The sequence below is a fragment of the Parambassis ranga genome, chromosome 18, assembly GCF_900634625.1.
Source record: "Parambassis ranga chromosome 18, fParRan2.1, whole genome shotgun sequence".
NCBI lineage: Eukaryota > Metazoa > Chordata > Actinopteri > Ambassidae > Parambassis > Parambassis ranga.
In genome coordinates this window covers 1,622,272-1,640,252 of record NC_041038.1, presented here as the reverse complement: position 1 = coordinate 1,640,252, position 17,981 = coordinate 1,622,272, and the positions used below count along the sequence as shown (strand labels likewise).

The 17,981-nt window shown below is 40.7% G+C and overlaps 1 protein-coding gene across 8 annotated transcripts in view; it reads right to left on the bottom strand.

The window, feature by feature from the left end:
• The window catches only part of pde5ab (phosphodiesterase 5A, cGMP-specific, b), a 65,924-nt gene that overhangs the window by 19,618 nt on the left and 28,325 nt on the right, over positions 1–17,981 (bottom strand). For all 8 annotated transcript variants that reach the window (XM_028429509.1, XM_028429513.1, XM_028429512.1 and 5 more), the window contains exons 4-8: positions 13,057–13,146; positions 12,642–12,713; positions 12,196–12,285; positions 11,964–12,101; positions 3,764–3,831 (exon numbers count right to left, since the gene is read on the bottom strand). In XM_028429509.1, coding sequence (XP_028285310.1) covers positions 3,764–3,831; positions 11,964–12,101; positions 12,196–12,285; positions 12,642–12,713; positions 13,057–13,146 — 458 coding nt within the window. The remainder of the gene's footprint in view (positions 1–3,763; positions 3,832–11,963; positions 12,102–12,195; positions 12,286–12,641; positions 12,714–13,056; positions 13,147–17,981) is intronic.

The following is a 17,981-nucleotide window of genomic DNA, read 5'->3' as shown; positions in this document are numbered from 1 at the left end:
ACACTAAAATCCACATTTCCTCTCCCTCGCTCTGTGATTGACTTAAATGAGGCCACAGAATTGCTGCTTGCACTGCTGAAAACTGTGACAGCACAACTCACAACTTTTTAGGCTTTAAAATTCAGGACCACAATCAAACTCCAGATCCAGAAAAACCTAATCGCCCCGCTTTGTCCACTTGAAATGTTCCTTCTGCTGTTCCCTGTGAGGCCGGATGCACGTCGGTTGCAGCTCAGCTGAATTTTTAGCTCCAGCGAAACAGACGCTATGCCGTTCTGAAGCCGCAGCCCAGGGTTAATGTCACTATAAAAAGCCTCCTGCGGTTCCAGACAGTCAAAGCTAACATCCTGCAGGGCCCCCCCAACCCCACACCCACACTGGCCCAGTTGGAGATGGTCGGTTTTTGCCATATCGCAGCTCTCACATAAGAAATCCAACACAGACTCACATCAGCAGATACAAAGAGACTAAAAAATGGCACCCTGTGGACGACAAGACAAGATAAGAAATGTGCTTTATGTTATCATGTTGAGTTTTACATAACTATCTATTTTCCTTACACTGCTGGGACCCTAGAAAGCCTTAGATCTCCTTTCCATGTGACAGGTCCATCTGTAGCACAGCTTTCTATCAGGTTTCACTTCATCTCTTATCTGTGCCTCAGCCTGGAGCAGATATTACTGCAGGATTAGAGTCATACAACCTGATAGCGATCGTCATGGCGACCTCCTCCTCAGTACAATGTATAATACAAAGATAAATCAGACATTACTGGAGGCTGTCCTGCTAAGGTCTGGGCTCTGGATAGAAAACCTATAATCATGGTTTCATGGCTGCTATCATTGCAATAAGGAATCTTCATTATATGCTTAGAAAGAGACAGACTTTGGGTTTATAGAGGGAGGACACAGGACAGCTTATTCCTGTGGCCCATCTATAAAACAACAGTTCAAAAGCAACTGACTGTTATTTATGTAGCCATACATGGCTAGCTACTGTAACGCCACCTGTAAGTTTCTGCAGTGCTGTGTGGAGTTACTTTAGCAGGCTCCAGCGGTCGCCATGTTGGCAGCGTCACAGTCTGCCTAAACTCCAAATACGGACGAAGAGCTGGAGCACAAGTGGAACTGAGGCAGGCAGACAGTAACAGAAACAGGAAGCCTGCGCTGTGAAATGACTACTGTCACTCAAAGCAGCCCCGCCCATAAGGCATAATAATATGCCTAATTTGAAGTCATAACATAATAAAAACGAGTGAGTTGTTGATAAATTCAGCACTGGTAAAAGGGAATATTAGGGGAACTTATCAATAGAGACCAGAACCATTTTTTCTACATGCACCGGTGCATGAAGCATAATTCGTACCGTAAACATGCTTGTAATTCAAAGCACTCGTACATCAAAGCAAATTTCCCCCTTAAGAAATAATGGATGATTATTCTAAATATTCATAGAAAAACAATACAAAGTATAAAGGAGGAGGATTATTGTGAGACAACATTCACTATTACTACCTGAATCTGTCATTGTATCACTTAATTTCTGCTATTTGGACTCACTGCTATCTGTGAGTGTGTTACTGCGACGTGTGTGTGTTTGTGTATAAAGCCCACATGTGCACACAAGCGCACACACGTAGTCATAATGCTATAGTAAACAGTATACACTTGCACGGATGTTGATTACAGTATATGAGTAAGGCACGCCAACTGCGAGACTGTTAGCCACAATCTCACAGTGAGAGAGAGAGGAACCACCTCGACAGACAAACCAAATACACACAACTCAGACAAAATGTCTTCATCTTGCACAACCAAGTTGCAAGTTACTCATAATCCAAGGTTTGGATTACGTTGGCAATTTTAACATGGGAGCCTATGGGGATTGACTCACACTAACACTTTCTCTCCCTATTACACCTATTGTTTGCATTAACAACTATATAATACATCAAACTGTTCATGCCTTTTGTGTTACTTCAGGTGAACCATAATCAAAAAAGACATTGCACAGAGAAGACTGTATACACAAACACATAACTGTACACACAAACACACAGACAATCCAATTCTGTTGCTTGGGCTGAGATTAAGATTGAATTTTAGATGCTGCATAGCAACTGTGGAGGCCAGGCCACCCCGGAGACCGAGGGTGGGGGGGGGGGGGTACCGCTATCTCATTGCGTCTTAAATCAGATTAGAGCTTATTCACTCCTCCTGCTGGAGCATGGGCTTTATGTCAGGAAGCTCTGCATCTGGAGCCTCGTCAGAATCCTTTCCTTCTCGTCCAGGCGCTCCATTCATCCACCCTATAAATTTTTAATTCATTTCTTAGATGGGCCACTCAATTTTGCCTCTTACCGACTTTCCTCTTCCCACTGTGCTGTTTATGAGTTACTGTTACTTCTAGAAAAAAACACTATCAAGTTATTGTTGAATTTTTCCAATAAATGAATTCAAGACTGAAATCAATTACAACTTTTAACCAAGAATGTTAGTAGACTGAAACCTGAACGGGACATAGAGCACATTTTAAAAACTGCAAAGACCCGCCAACATCTGGCTTTTGTCTGCCATATATGAAAGAGCATGTACTACTAGCTTTAAAAGACTTTTTTAGTCATCGTGGCTATTTCAGCAGCAATGGAAACATGACACAATCATCCTCTTTAAGCCACAAATTCCATCTGTCTACATTCAAAAAGAGCTCACATATCCATATAAAAAGAAGTTACAGCAGTAACATCCATCTATCCATTTTTAACATTAAAGTCCCTTAAGTGGCCATTTGAGGAACTGTAGTTCTGTGTTGTGTCGTATGAATCACAAAAATCCAGCTGCTGTGTAAGGTAATGTAATCGCTTTTTTTTCAAATTGGGCTGAGGGCATCTTTTTTAGGGGAAGCACAGTGTTGCACCAGCAAAAAAATGGCAGCATTTGTAGTTGACATGATGCATCTGGAGGTCTGTGAGTGGAGGTGGGTTTAGGCGTTGTCCCATCTGTTTAGCATTTGCAAGTTTTTTCAAATTTTAGTTTTTTTGCTTTGGCTGTTGGTTAGGCGTTTCTACATTAATTATATCGAACAGTTCATTGTACAAAAAAACATATAATTTGTAAGTAGCAACATACATTTTTCTGGCTAAACAGAACCTGACCCCACATCTCTGTCTTATTGCAATTGAACTTCAACTCCACACATGCAACTAATACAGCTGTCACATGCAATAAGAGCGCACGCTGACCTCAAAACAACAGTGCGTGACGGACGATTGTTGGAAAGGCCTCGGACTGCCTCCAAGACGATAAATCACGATAAACAGGTTGTGATTGAGGATCAGTCAGCTAGACACTGAAGATGGAGCAAAAAAAAAGGGGCCCGGCTAATGAGAATAAGAGCTTTGTACTGTGGTTGTAAGTCTTGGAATTTGGCAGGTGAAGGAGGCAGATTGCATCACAAATATTCTGCAAATCTGCTCAGCAGACATATGAATGTTGGCCCGAGCAGCTCCGTCTTGTCTTTTCAGTTTTATAGAGAATGAATGGGCTACACTAACACTTTCACTGCCTTACACATCCTTCTCCTACCATGTGATCATACTGAATCCTTGTGCAAGCGTATGTTATGTTAACGTTATTGACAGGAAAAGGCAAATTCAAGGAAACATTAGCTGTAATAACCGGTGGAAACAGCTGGAGTACGCCCCAAGGCAATCTGCAAGACTTTGAATTTAATAACAGGCTTCAGCTGCGGGTGATCCTCTTACCTTTTGGGGGCATCTAGGACTTCACCCAGCTCCTCGTATTCCATGTGGAAGACACTGGAGAAGGAGTTCTGCAAAAAGAGGAACACATGATTTATTTTTCTGAGATTCAAAAGACTGAGTGATGTGGTTGAGTAAGTTCTACTGGGAACAAGAATGGTTAAAGGTCTTGGTTCTGCCTAGTTTGATCCCCGCTCCACTGCAGATCTACACAATGTGTTTTCTGGCAAACTTCCACTAATTAAGCCATTACAGCTAAACCAAGCAGAGTTAAGCAGTGGTGCCATGCCTCATCCAAGCAAGAAAAAGGGATGCTGATGCCAATAGGAGAGTTTATTTCGACATTCCAATGCTCCATTCTCTTTCCCCCCCTTATAGGGTCTTGTTTTCTCTCAACCTACAGTCCCTACAAAGGATATTTTTTCCATTTTTAAGAGGTGGAGACAGGATGTTAGAAGTGGACGAGGCTTCTTTTTCGTTTTGGAAAAATTTGCTCTTCTGCATCGCTCACACACACACACACACACACTGCGGTATCTATCTAGGTTAAGGCAATAAAGTTTTAAACAGACAAAGGACCCAGCAGTGTTATGACATTTCTTGGGGTCTCTGGAAAGGGGGAAGGTTTATAACAGGATGACACGGGATAATGGAATTTTTTGTTCTGTATGTAGGAACAGACATAGTAGTTTCAGTCAATGTAATTGTGCAGCTCCCTTCATCACCTATAGACTGAAATAACCGCAATAAGACCACCAGCTTCGGTGCCGCCATATTTGTGAAGTTTGTAGTTTTTATCAAACTAGAGAGGCAGAATGAGAGCCAAAGCCAAAGTGCTGCAAGTGTGTCTGTATTTAGAGTCTTTGTTCTTTGGATCATTTTCTAAACTTAATGGAGCATTTTCGAGTGTTTCCCTAAACACAGGCAAATATACATAAACACAAAGGGAGTGGATTAGATGAGGAAATATGAATCATCCAAACAAACCTGCAGAGACTTAAACAACACAGGAGAACAAAACACTCTTAGTAGTGGTGACATGATCACATGTCAAGCCCCATCGCATGTCTTTTCACACCAGCAGGATTAGACACAATGCAAATTAACTGTACAGCATTAATGCAAATATTCTGTGCGTCATGCTACAAATGCTTCATGCAACACAACAGGTCCTCAGCACATAAACATGCAAATACAGCCACTGACACGGACCCACATCCACTGCACTGTTTCCAAACAGATGCCACACACAGCAGTAAAATGCAGTGAGCCAGTGCAGGCCAACATCTGTATTATTCTTGGTGCAGTCAGTGTTCACAATCCAGCACTGTCATTTACTAGACTTCCCACAGGAAAGCTCCTTTCCTAAAGGAAAAATCCACAGGACTGTGGGTCCTGTTTGAGATACTGCAGACACTGACACCTGTATACAGAGAGCTGTCTGGATGATAAGGCCAGTAAAAGTCCCTAATCTCAGAGTAAATGTTTGGTGAGGAATGAAAGAAGAAAAGGAGAAAAAGGGGGGGGGGTATAAAAGAAAGGGAGACAGCTGGTCTGGCAACCCAAAGGTCAGGAGAGGGACACACACACACACTTCAACAAAGCGTAGATTGTATCTAGCTTGGTGCATGCATGAAATAAAGCACTGATTCATTTAGTGATGAATGAAAAATCTATTAAAACAGTATAATAGTCATGCTAGCAGCTCTGCGAGTGCATGCCAAGGCTATGCTAAACACTAGTGCCCTTGCTAGTAAACTGCTAAAACGCTTTCATTTTATCAATTTTCAAGGCAAATAAAATATTTGACAAAGTGAAAGTGACTCGATGATAAGGTGATAAAACAAAACTTAAGGACACATTTTAAACATCCTCACCCATAAACAGCAGCATAGAAAGACTGAAAATGGGTGCAAGGTAAGCCCCCAAACATAGGTGATAGTATTAACCAAGACTGAAGTTTGCGACTAATGTAGACTACTTGGTTAGGTTTGGGCAAAGGTTGTGGTTTCTGTTGAAACAAACCCTTTAAAAACAAAAACAAGGCATTTTTTGGTTACCACTGTAATGAGCCAAAAGCTACACAAACACTAGTTATACATAGAGTTTGGCTAAGTGATATTGTTGTTCTTGAGGACAGGTTTAGAAATCTCTTTCCAAATCTGTTTTTAAGGACAATAACATCTGCAATTTTTAATACTTAGGGAATACTAAGGAAAGGGAAATACCTAGGGAATACTAAGGATTTCTGGATTTAATAGTAATAAAATGACTTAATTACGATATATTGAACAAATCTATCTAGTGACAGGCGAACCAGTCAGTACTGTGAGCAAACTTTTCTCAAAAACTTATTTGGTTTTGGTAACATTGCTTTTTATCCACAGATTTCTTAAAAAACTGCAAAAAATGTCGATCAGCATGCTAACTGCTACTTCCTAGCTTTCAAAGATCAGCTTGCTGTGTTTCGTCTTTGGTGATTTGTTGATCTGATCAGTTGACGTTAGCCTGTGATAGACTTTGACTGATGCTCCAAGGGGGCCAGCCGAAAAAAATTCTCAAGTATCTGTCACATTATTTATTTTTTTAGCTCTTTAATCTACTTTAACAGTATTTTCTATACATTAGCTGTTCTGAAATTGTTATGTAAGACAGCCTAGGTAATGTTTAAAACAAGAGCCTTCCTCTCAGGCAGGTTACAGTACAATACATACTGGGGAAAAGTTAAACAGCACTGTTTTGTAACCTAAGACAAACCACTTCAACAGCATAACATTCCAGCGCAAGTTAACCCAGACCTAAAGACAACTATTAACAATAGTTGACATGCAGCACAGTCAGCTACCAGCTCAGTGGAATAAAAATTTAAAGTGATCTCCTGTTGCAAGTTGAAAAAGACTTAAGAGCAGTGTTATAGGTAAGATAAACAATGGAAAGTGTTTCTAATGTCATCCTGCATGTTTGGCTTATTACTGGATAAATTATTGATGAGGGCAATTGGATTTCATCTCTCTGCACATTGAAATCATTTAAATAAAGGTCCACCCAGGGCGCCCACCCACACGTCAGCTGGTGAATGTGCAGTAATGTGCACTGGAGTTGGCATTAGTGCTTATAATACCATACCATTCACTCACCAAACACTAAACCTGTCAGATACATCTTTTTTTGTTGTTGAAAGGCTTACAGTTGTGTGTAATAATTGGGTTTAAGTGTTAGTCAAACTATCTTATTGTTATGTTTAAGCGTGATGTGTGTAAGTGTGTGTGCAGACAGTTGTACACAAACCAGGCCTAAAGTAAGCACTATGCTGTTAGAGACCAAGGTTCATCAAAGAGAATAGCTTTGTGTGTGTTATCATTTATAATCACAGCAACAAAAGTATGTAAACACTTATGTAAGAAGATATGTGCTAACATGTCTAGTAGATAGTCATGAAGGCTAACATAAGCTTAAGTAAGATAAAATCTGTTTAGATCAACTACTTAATGTGGGATTCCGGTGGTGTCATACATTTCCACAACCTATCTATCTTAAAGGTAGGGTAGGAGATTTTGAAAACTCAGATAGAGTCAGCCAAATTTTGAAAGTAAACACATGCCCCTTTCTCTCGGAGTTCACCCCAAAGCCACGCCTCCCAACCAGTCTGTGACTTTGGCCATCATGCACGTACCTCTCTGGTGCGCGCAAAGCAGGAAGAGAGTACCTTCCACAGATGATTAATATTCTTCGTTTTAAAGCGAAACTGCCGAACTAATCGGTTGCTATCGAATTATAAAGAGAAGTTACACTTATTTAACAAAAAGTGCATCAGAAGGAAATCTCCTACCCTACCTTTAAGATACTGTGTTATCACGACAAAGTCACAAACATAAAAGCCCAACGGCCTGCACAGAGACTTGATAACAATGCCGTACAAGTTGCTTTTCTACTGCTTGTTTTGGGTGTATACTTATCAACTTTTACCTGAGGTTCTTACTAAAGTTACCGCCTTAAATTTGCATCTTCCGGCAATCAATCACATTACAGTTTAAATCCAGATTTGTCCACATAATGTAGAGGGTATAAACAAGATGTCACAGAATGCTGAAGATACTGTGGTTAAACCCACAACTGGCAAAAAGCTTGTTGATCAGCAGAGTTGTACTGAAGAATAAAAAGGTAAAGAGCTGTTGTGCAACTGACTGCATGAATAATGAATAGATTCAACAAAAACCCTGAGATGTGTTTTACATTGTGGAAATCTAAAGAGAGAAGAAGCAAATGGACTTTATAGAACAACTAGAATCCAGCAACTGAAACAGTCTGATAAACCTGAAATGACAGCACTTTTCTCACATTTCTACGGTTTTCCTACTGAGGGCAGCCATATTGCTGGTTGTTTTGACACTCGGCCAAGTGTGCTGGTGGGAAAGTGACGTCCGTGCATACACTCTGGGTACAGCACCTTTCCATGCACATGTAACATGTCTTTTAATTTTTGACCACCAACTTTTTATCAGTCTCTCACATGTCTCTCACACAACTTAAACAAATTTCTTCTAGTTGTTCCTGAGACATTCCATTAAATGAGGAACAGATGTGTGCATGGACGAAGTATTAGAAAGGAAGACAGAATAGAAAAGCTGGTATAGAAATATGCAGATGACACCACTGTATAATTACAAGACTGCAGTGTGTGGTAGTCTATTAGGCAGCTGCTGAGGAACTGTTAGCACATCAGATGGCAGATGGTGATAACTACCATTTCCTAAGTCATGGCTGAATTACAAACATTTACCTTTCTCAACCAAAAAATGTGCAACCTCCATCTGCTGCTAATAACTTTCTGACATGACTCAAAGCACAAGAGCATCTACTAAATGGACCTTGAAATGAGACTGCTTTGACTTCACACTATATCTAGTTTTCTACATAAATTAATATTTTTATTGAACCTTTTCTTGGCATACAGTATATTAGGAATGTCAACTGGCAGAGAAAACCACTATGACTTGAATGCACTACAAATCTACATGACAAAAGCTCTTTATATATTATATAGTCAACCTATACCTAGACTTTACCACTTAGTACATTATTTCTATGTTCAAAAGGCAACCTTTGATGTGACTCACATTTCTTTTTTCAGGTCTGTAGAGACACACAAATCCGATTCAGACCACTTCAGGTCCTAAATCTGACATATCTCTGTTATGCCGGAAGATACAATTTGCCTATATGCACACAATCTGTGTTGTCGTCATCGACCTGCAGCAGCAGCAGCATGGACCCACAAAAACCCTCTTATGTTTATGTGATGCAATGACACATGACATGCAAGATTGTTGTTGCTGCAGAAAACCTCAGTTGAACAATATGGCTTGGATGCAGCTTTAGTTTAGCAAATAATGCATGGTTACATTCGTATACTGCTCTGAGTGACATGATTTGAACCTTTGTATTGCTGTTACACAGCTGTCCGCTTCCTGACAACATGTCTCTAAAAACTGATAACTGAGACCACATAGAATACATGAAATCACTGCAATGTGTGGAGAGTGAATCGTTACCTCTCAGCTTCTGCTGGTTTCTTTTTCTCCACCAAAATCAGAGGGTGCTTTGATTAGCTGCTCTCTAACCAAGAAAGCCGCTATTTTGCTGGGTGGACAGCCTCATTACAAGTATATATTAACTCTGTCATTTTCCCTTCTCCAAATCACCGCCCTTCCTTTCAAAGCACTGCTGCTGCTTGTTGGTTCCAAAATTATGGCAGAGCTCTTAACTTGCTGCCGTCATCTTGACCGCTCTGTACTCCTGCTCCATAAATACAGGCACACACAGAGAGACAGATGGGGGGTGGGGTAGTACTTGTCTTTGGGTCATTTAAAAGGGTCATTTAAAAAATCAAATACATTCTGTAAAGACGGAGAATCTTTAAGATGAAGGAGGACATAAATGATTAGATGGTCTAAAAACTGAACAAAGCAAACCTACTCAACCCCGCTAGTGTCTGCTCAATGAATGCATGTAAATGTAATGTAAATATATCAGAACAACTGCACTAAACAATGGTTAAGTTGGCATTATTAAGTAATGATGTATAGCAAATGCTGCTAAAAAGGCAAATGCATACCCAATTTTACCAAATTGGAAGTGCTTAAAATGAGGAAAGCGAGCCACTAAACGTGTGTAAATGATTTAGTACTCCTTTGATAATAAAGGCCATGTTTCACAGATGCTCATCTTCACATTCATAATTACAAATTCCTTGCGTTTGACTTCAATGTGAACTTAAAAATGTGAAGCACTTCAACTTTTGCATGTGTCATCTGTGTCACCAGCCATAGAAAATTTCATATTTGTCAGTTCACCTACAGTATTTCTGCTCAGTGCGGGTGGATTTCAGTTGAAGGATGAACTGGTTAGAACAAGTTGGTGAAAGGTCAAAAGTTCCAGTCACTAATGACCTCAGGAAAGCATTTTTGCCCAGAGCTTGTAAGCATGATGTCTCATGATAACCTTAAAATGTGTTGAATTATATGCTAATTATGACTAAACTACTACTACTAAAATTAAGTAACACAACTTCACATCTATCAAGTTCACTAATGTTACTCTGAAAACTTTGCGGTGATATGATTTTCCCTTTAATCGTGTCACAGAGCCATTACCCAAATCAAAACGTTAGCTAAAGTGGAGTCTGGGTGCAGACAACTGGCTGTGATTGGGTGGAAAACCACCTCGTCTATCACTCGCCTTCGGTGCATGACAGTTAATTTACAGTTAATTTCCCTGTGTGCTTGCTTTCTGCCTGAGAGTGTGAAGTGTGTGTGTGTGTGTTTTTCCGGCACTGAACGCCCCTGAGGAGGACAAGCCAAAACAAATGTTAATACCCACAGAGGACTCTTCAGGCTGTGCAGTGTTTGAGTGAGTCGGGTTAAGTTAAAGAGATGGTATAGATTCTATTTATGTTAAAGGAGGGCCGACTACAGAAGCAATCTTTCAGCTCAGTCTTTAAAACATTTCCACTCTCTCAGAAGTGTCTTAAGTCTGTCACATAACTCAGTAATTACATTACTGTTCCAAATTGTTTGGTTGGTTCACATGACATGAAACAAAAGTGAATGCATGATTAAAGAGTGGACTGAACTAGTTTAAACTTTGAGGAACAAGTAAACATTCTGACTTAAATCTGATTTAAGTAACAAAAAAAATGAACTTCAGTCATTTAAATTCCAAAATTATTAGTTAAAAGCCTTATTTTCTATGAACATATGTATAGAATTTTTTTACTTTTTCATTCTAAATAAAAAAATACTGAGCCCCTCTGGTTACATGGTCAAAAAAATAAATAAACTGTGGCCACAAATTAGCATAACATGCACAACTAATACTATTAATATCATTCCTGGACAACAGGGTAAGCAAATCGAGCACATCTTCTCTAGGGTCAAAGGTTGAGCATTAGAGGGGCTATAGCGACACAATGGACATGGAGAGGGACACTCATTGCTCCCTGCTGCCCGGGGAGGGTGCGTCCTGGCTGGGCACCCCACTCTTCTGCTCTCCTGGAGCTCACCCAGTGCTCCAGCACATCCCCCAGAGAGGGACGCTCATTGCCCCCGTACATTCCTGTCCATCAATTCTGATAAGACAACTACTACTACTACTACTAATAACAATAAAGTATGTAAATAATAAAGTGTGACCAAACACTTTATTAAATAGGCTAACATATATTGCTGATAATGCTATGCTAAACTGTCCAAACCTATTTCCACACGTTGAAAAAGACATAAAGTCATTCCAACCGTAGGGTCTCAGGCTTTTATAAGCCTGATCATGTGACCAAGCATTTGCATGCTCATTGTTTACAGGCATATCCATCATATAAACTCAGCATATGAGCTGCTATAAGCCGGCCTGTAATAAGCATCAGTGTTTGCTCTCAAGGCAATCATTTACACACATTATGAAAAACAAGCATGTTTATATTTAGCACAGACCATAGCACTGTATGCAAGTCATCCATTGAGTGATATAATGAACTCATGAACTCATCATGGAAGTGCTTTGCTGGGCATCAGAGGGCACCAAGTGTATTCAGATTAACTTATGATAAATTGTCCTGCTGCATTCAAACTATGTAGGGATATAAATACACATAATAGAAAAGTAGATAGAACATGCTGCAAGTGTGAGTGTGTGCGTGTATGCTGACCAGTGAGTCTTCATCAGCGATAAAGACTGTACAAGCCTGGGCCTGCATGAAGGACAGGATGGTTCCTGCAATCTTCCTCAATAAAACCTCCAGACACTGCTGCTCCTCAAAGATCAGACTGGCCAAGTCCAACAACACCTGCGCACACACACATATACACATACACACACATCATGTTACAGAGCTGTGTCTGCGTATACACAATCCTCCAGAAAGATACAATCACACCCACCTGATTGCGTCTGTTCTCCAGCTGCGACGTCTCATACAGCTGCGCGTTGTGTAGCACGATGCCTGAAAACGCCAAATAAGCTGAGAAGTCCTGTTAGGGAGGAACAGAACAACATGTGAGCATCAAGTAAGAACAGAACAGGAAGAAAAAAAGACAAGATTACTACATGGAAAAACGATAAATCAGAAAAGCAAAAAGAAAGGAAGCTAGGAGAGGAATGACAGATGATATGAGGAAGGACGTGTAGAGGTGGACGAAGATGGATTGGGGGAAAGGAAGACAGTTTTATATGCAACGTATCTTTGGACAGTTCACAGAATCCTTCTGGTAATAGATATCAGTCAGGTTTGTACAAGGTTACACATCATGACAATGACTGACAGACAATTCAACAGAGTTGTTAAACACTTACATAATGTTTAAGTGAAACTGTACACTTCACTGACCTTTTCATCCTGCTCTGTGAAGGCACCATCCTCTCCACATTTCTTGTTGATAGCCTGAGCCACTCCGACTACCTGTGAGAGAGCAGAATAATAGACCATTAATCAAAACAGTGATATCCCATGGAGGAGTTGGAGTTCATGACCTATACTGCAGCCAGCCACCAGGGGTCAATCCACATGTGTTGGCCTCACTTTTGGCCTCTGTGGTAAACATAACACCTGCTTGAATTGTCATTGCAAGCATACTAGCATGCTAATGCTAACATTAAGCTCAAACTGTGCATAAACCTAACAAAGCTGTACAGGCGTACTTCTACTTTGGCATCCGAGTTACATTCAAGTGAACTGCAAATGCACATAAAATGTTATGGGCAAAAATATGTGCCTCAAATCTACCTGGTGTGTGTCATCTCACCTCTTCTCTGTGGTTCTTGATGGGCAAGCAAAGGATGCTCTGGGTTTTGTAGCCTGTGATCAGGTCAACCTCTGCGTTGAACCTGGGGTCCTGGAGAGGTAAACAGCAGATGGTATGGGGTCAGACATTTTGCCATTGGTATTAGCTTTATATATGATCATCTGTCTTGGTAAAGGGTTTCACCACTAATACTGTTATAGTAGAAATTAGTTCTAAAACCTGGAAAAGTGTTAGCCTTTTAGCACTTCCTGTTTCCACATCATTAAGGATTTTGAATGTGTTTAAGATATATGATATAAAATATGTTTGTGTCCTTGTGTTAGCATGAAAAACTTAAGAGAAAGTTGTGGTTTCATGTACATCCTTTGATATTATTGTCATGGTTTCAGCCAGGTCTTTTATTTTGTAGTTCATTTTCTGTTTGTATTAGGTTTAGTTTTACTAGTCACTTCCTGTTTTATTTTGAAACTCGATCTTCCCCTGGTGTTTCAGTTCTGTTTACTTCCCCTTCCTCATGTGTGCTCCCTTCCCCCTCCTGTGATTACCTGCTCCGCCCTAATGTGCTTCACCTGTGTCCAATTGTCTTCCCGCCCTCCTGTGTATAAAGCCTGTGTGTTTCCTGCCCCTTGTTGCCAGTTCGTTTTGTGAGTCTTCCATGCGACACAGCCGTCCAAGTAGCCTTTCTGCTCTTGTGATTTTTCCCTACGTGTTCTCGAGTAAGTTTTGGATTCTTGTGTTTTTTTTCCCTACGTGTTTTCGAGTAAGTTTTGGATTCTCTTGTGTGTGACTTGGGTTGGACTTGACTACTGCATTTTGCCTTTGCCTTTTTGGATTACCTCTGCCTCGTGGACTGAACTCCTGTGTACCGAACCTTGCTTGAATTAAACTCTGAGTTTGCTTTCACCTAAGTCTGCATTTGTGTCCTCCGTCTCACAACCCTCCTGACAATTATCTCTTAATGAAGACTAACTTGCACAACAAATTATACTTAGCAGCTAACTAGCATACTGGTAACCTGTAGTTTACTTGCAAGGCTGGGAAATTGGACACTGACATACATTAAACAAAACATTCTTTGTGTAGAAGCTATTCCTGATAAAACTATGCTAGAAACAATAGCATCTCTGTCCTGCATTCAAACCCTCAACAAACAGATCACTCGCCTACTTTTCTAACTTGGTCTAATTTGCATAAATAGTTTGTAGCAGTCGAGCTTCGCATCATACAATTCTTCTCCAACAGTCTATCTATTAGTGTTTAGTCACAAGAAGTCTTTTGTTGTTGAAGAAGGGATTTAAGTGGCGTCTGGAGGCATATTAGGGACCAGTATGCTCCAGTGGATGGAGAGATGTTTTGATTGGAGGACTGTTCTCCTTTTGGCAAACTTCCCACCCACCGGCTGACCTTTAAACACTCAGCTTCTCTGTCCATTTTCATTATCCTCCACACTCAAGGGGCTCATGTGGGGGAAAGAAACATGACTAAAAGAGAAACACTGATTTCCTACTTACACTCTAAACACAACAGCTTCTGTTTTGTATCAAAAAAAGACTGCCTGTTAATGTTGTACTATACTGTATAATGTATGCTAGCTTTTGAATGAATAATGAATATTGAATCAATATGGAAGCCCATTATTTTGAAAAACGAAAAAACATGTCCTTTCTCTATGTTTTTATGCAGGGGCTTCCACAATTTTGGTCCCACTGATCATCCTCTTTTGCTATAAATGGCCGATTCGTGCTTCCTCATTGGTGCCTATCTGCTTAGTTTTGTGCACAGAGAAAGGCATTCTGAGACTTCAAGATCCAATACAGAGACCAGGACGCTATGGATGCATGGAGTTGTTGTAGGAGCGTACATCGGTTGTTTGACATATTTGTGACCAGCTGATCCGTACACAAACAAGGTTACCCAGCAGTTCTGTACTTTTAAAATACTACTGGACTGAAGTAGTAGTCTCCAGGGATCAAAAAAGAACCTATATCCACCTTCCAAACTATGCCCATGACTAAAAAAATACAGTATAGCATACAGCATTATCTGTATATCCAAGAATCCCCCTCCTCCTCCCAATTTGGCCCAGACACTAGGCACATTTGTTTATGGCTCTGGCTTGATGCTCCTGGCTTGACAGCTAATGTGAGCTGCAGGTGGATTATACGAGTGCAGCCAAGACAGCCTGCAGCCTGGACTGTTTTATTTTTTAAAATATTCTTGCCAGAAACGAAACCGTTTTTTTGTAGCTAATTTTTCATTTAAAATAAAATGTCATCTCAGCGAGACTCAGAACAGACTCAGAAAACGTAAACAGCCTTGTTTTAAAGTCATGTGACATAATGACAGCCCTGCAGCACTGCTCAAGTTCAACAAGATTTCTACCTGGCAGGCACTTTAGGGCCAGCATGCATTACCTTATTACAGCACAGGTCTGTTAAAAAAATAGGTGGAAGGGTGAAATTGATGTTGCTGCTGCTGATCAATGTGATCCTAAGCAGACTAATGGGAAGTTAAAGATCCTATCAGAGAGCTGGGGAGTCCCTCAGATGACGCAGATGGACTTCCTGGAAGCAGTATCAGGTTCTGCTCTATCACACACACACTTATTATCAAGAGTAACACTGTGCAATATCTGAGGCGGTTAGAACGCAGCTTGATACTCAAACTGATATTGATTTACATTTATTTGTGTAGCACACACACAAACACACACAAGTCAAAACACTAATAGAAACTAAAGCATGCACTCACCTGCAAGCAACACCTTTTACTTCTTTTTATACAGGCAGTGATTGCACACACACACACATACACACACACACACTTGAAATCTCAAGTGCACTCATTTAGGAGGTGCACACATACAGCCAGCGAACTAATTGGACACAGGTGGACCCTCCCATCAGCTACTCTTCTTCTCTGTGATTTTCACACACGGAAACACACACACACACAACCGCCCCTCCCTCTCATCATCATCATCATCATCTTGTGGTTGGCAGGCAACCAGATGAGTGCTATCAAAGGAGGAGGATACACAGAAGGAAATCTCACACACACAGACACACAATAGCTGATGCCAGTTGGGATGTAGTGAAGCAGAAGGAAGGAGATGTGCCCCCCCCCCCACTTCTTTCACCTGTGGCTATTAAAGCACAGGAAACTACACTTGTTTTCACACTGGCCGGAAAACAAATCTTTTTTCCATTCCATTTCATGCTCAATGTGGCATCTAATGTGCTGACATGTCATGTGACCATCACATGACAAGCAGCCTAACAATGATTCAGACCTGTGCAAGCATACATACATCCTCGAAAACATCAACTCTCCTTTTGTGGATTTCTGGCAGCCTTAGTAGGTAAAAATGACAGGCGGTTGCCAGCTTAACTAGTACCAGTCTGACATTGGCATGGTTTCTACTTGCTCAGTTCAGAAGGATGCCAATGAGCACAAAAACTGTGGAAGAACATCCGGGTGCTTTGTGGAGAAAACTTCAACACATGAAATCATGACCTATGCACTTTATTGAAAGGAACAAACCTATTATCGGGAATTCAGTTCCAAAAATTGTCCAATCTCCTTTTTGGCCACAAGATTCAATTCAGAGTTATTTACATAAGGCTCTAGGTGTTTTACAGAAACCTAGAGACTAACCCCGAGATAGTAATTATTAACAGTGAAAATAGTTGAATGAGTTAGGTGAAGATCATCTTAAAACCCACAAATTCATAACATTTGACACCATTCTGCAAGGCCCTTCTGCGGTCGTCATTTCCAGTACCACTGAGAAGCATGCCATCCCCATGAACACATAGAGATAAGGCTAGACAAATACACACACTTTGTATTTTGAAGGACTGAAATATTGACGTAAAGTTACGTTTTCCTGCTGAGGATAGGCTGTATTTATCTCTGACTCTGTCCATCATTGTTGATACCTCTACTCCCCATATAACTGAATCCCTTATGGGGGACCCACATATGTGCACATAGTTAAGCGAAAGCAACAGAAGATAAAGAACAGCTCACTTGATGAAAGTATATCCTTCAGCTGATTTACACTGGAAAAATGTAGAACTGTAATTCCAACGTGCACGTCCTCCACACTCAGTCTGAGACACAAATATTTTAACCCTTGTAAATCCATCAGGTTTTACAGTATGAGGCTATATTTCTGTACTAAATACAAATAGAACATTTTGTCTGTGTACGTGATGTTTCATGCACACACATGCATTTGCTTATGTCCACATACTCGCTTTGCACACACATCTGCTTCCATTTGAAGACACTCATAAGTTCACTCCAGATCATCGCTCTGCATGCAGCACACAAATACACTATTCGCAATTTCAGTCTACATACGCAGCACCACATCCTTACACAAACTACCTCACTATCATCGGTAAACACAAGTAACTAGAGAAGAGAGGCAGACAGGGCAAATTAAGGCTCAGTGGCTCAGAGGTTGCACAGCTGAAATTCAATCTGCAGCTACAAACTTGTTATTAACACATTTAATAATATCAAGCAGGACACCATTTATATGACAGCAGATCTGTAGAAAACTATTTTTGTTAGCTGTTATTAGCTGTTGCCACAATAACCTGTTTTACTTGACCTGTATGCTTTGATCCAAGCATTTACAATTAATTGCATTAGGGTTGCAACAAAGGAGTATTTTGATACTCGGATACTCGCCGAATATTTTTGCGATTACTCGAGTACTTGGATCACGCGTAAATGTCATAGTTTTTCCATAGATACGGCTGCATCTAGCAGCAGGTGGATACCTGCTTTGGACCACTGCAGTGTCTTTGCTTTAGCCCACGACCGCCTCCATAACCGTGTGTGTGTGTAAACGGCTCACCCGCGTTTCGAACCCGGGGCCTCTTGCACCCAAAACACTGATCATCCCACTA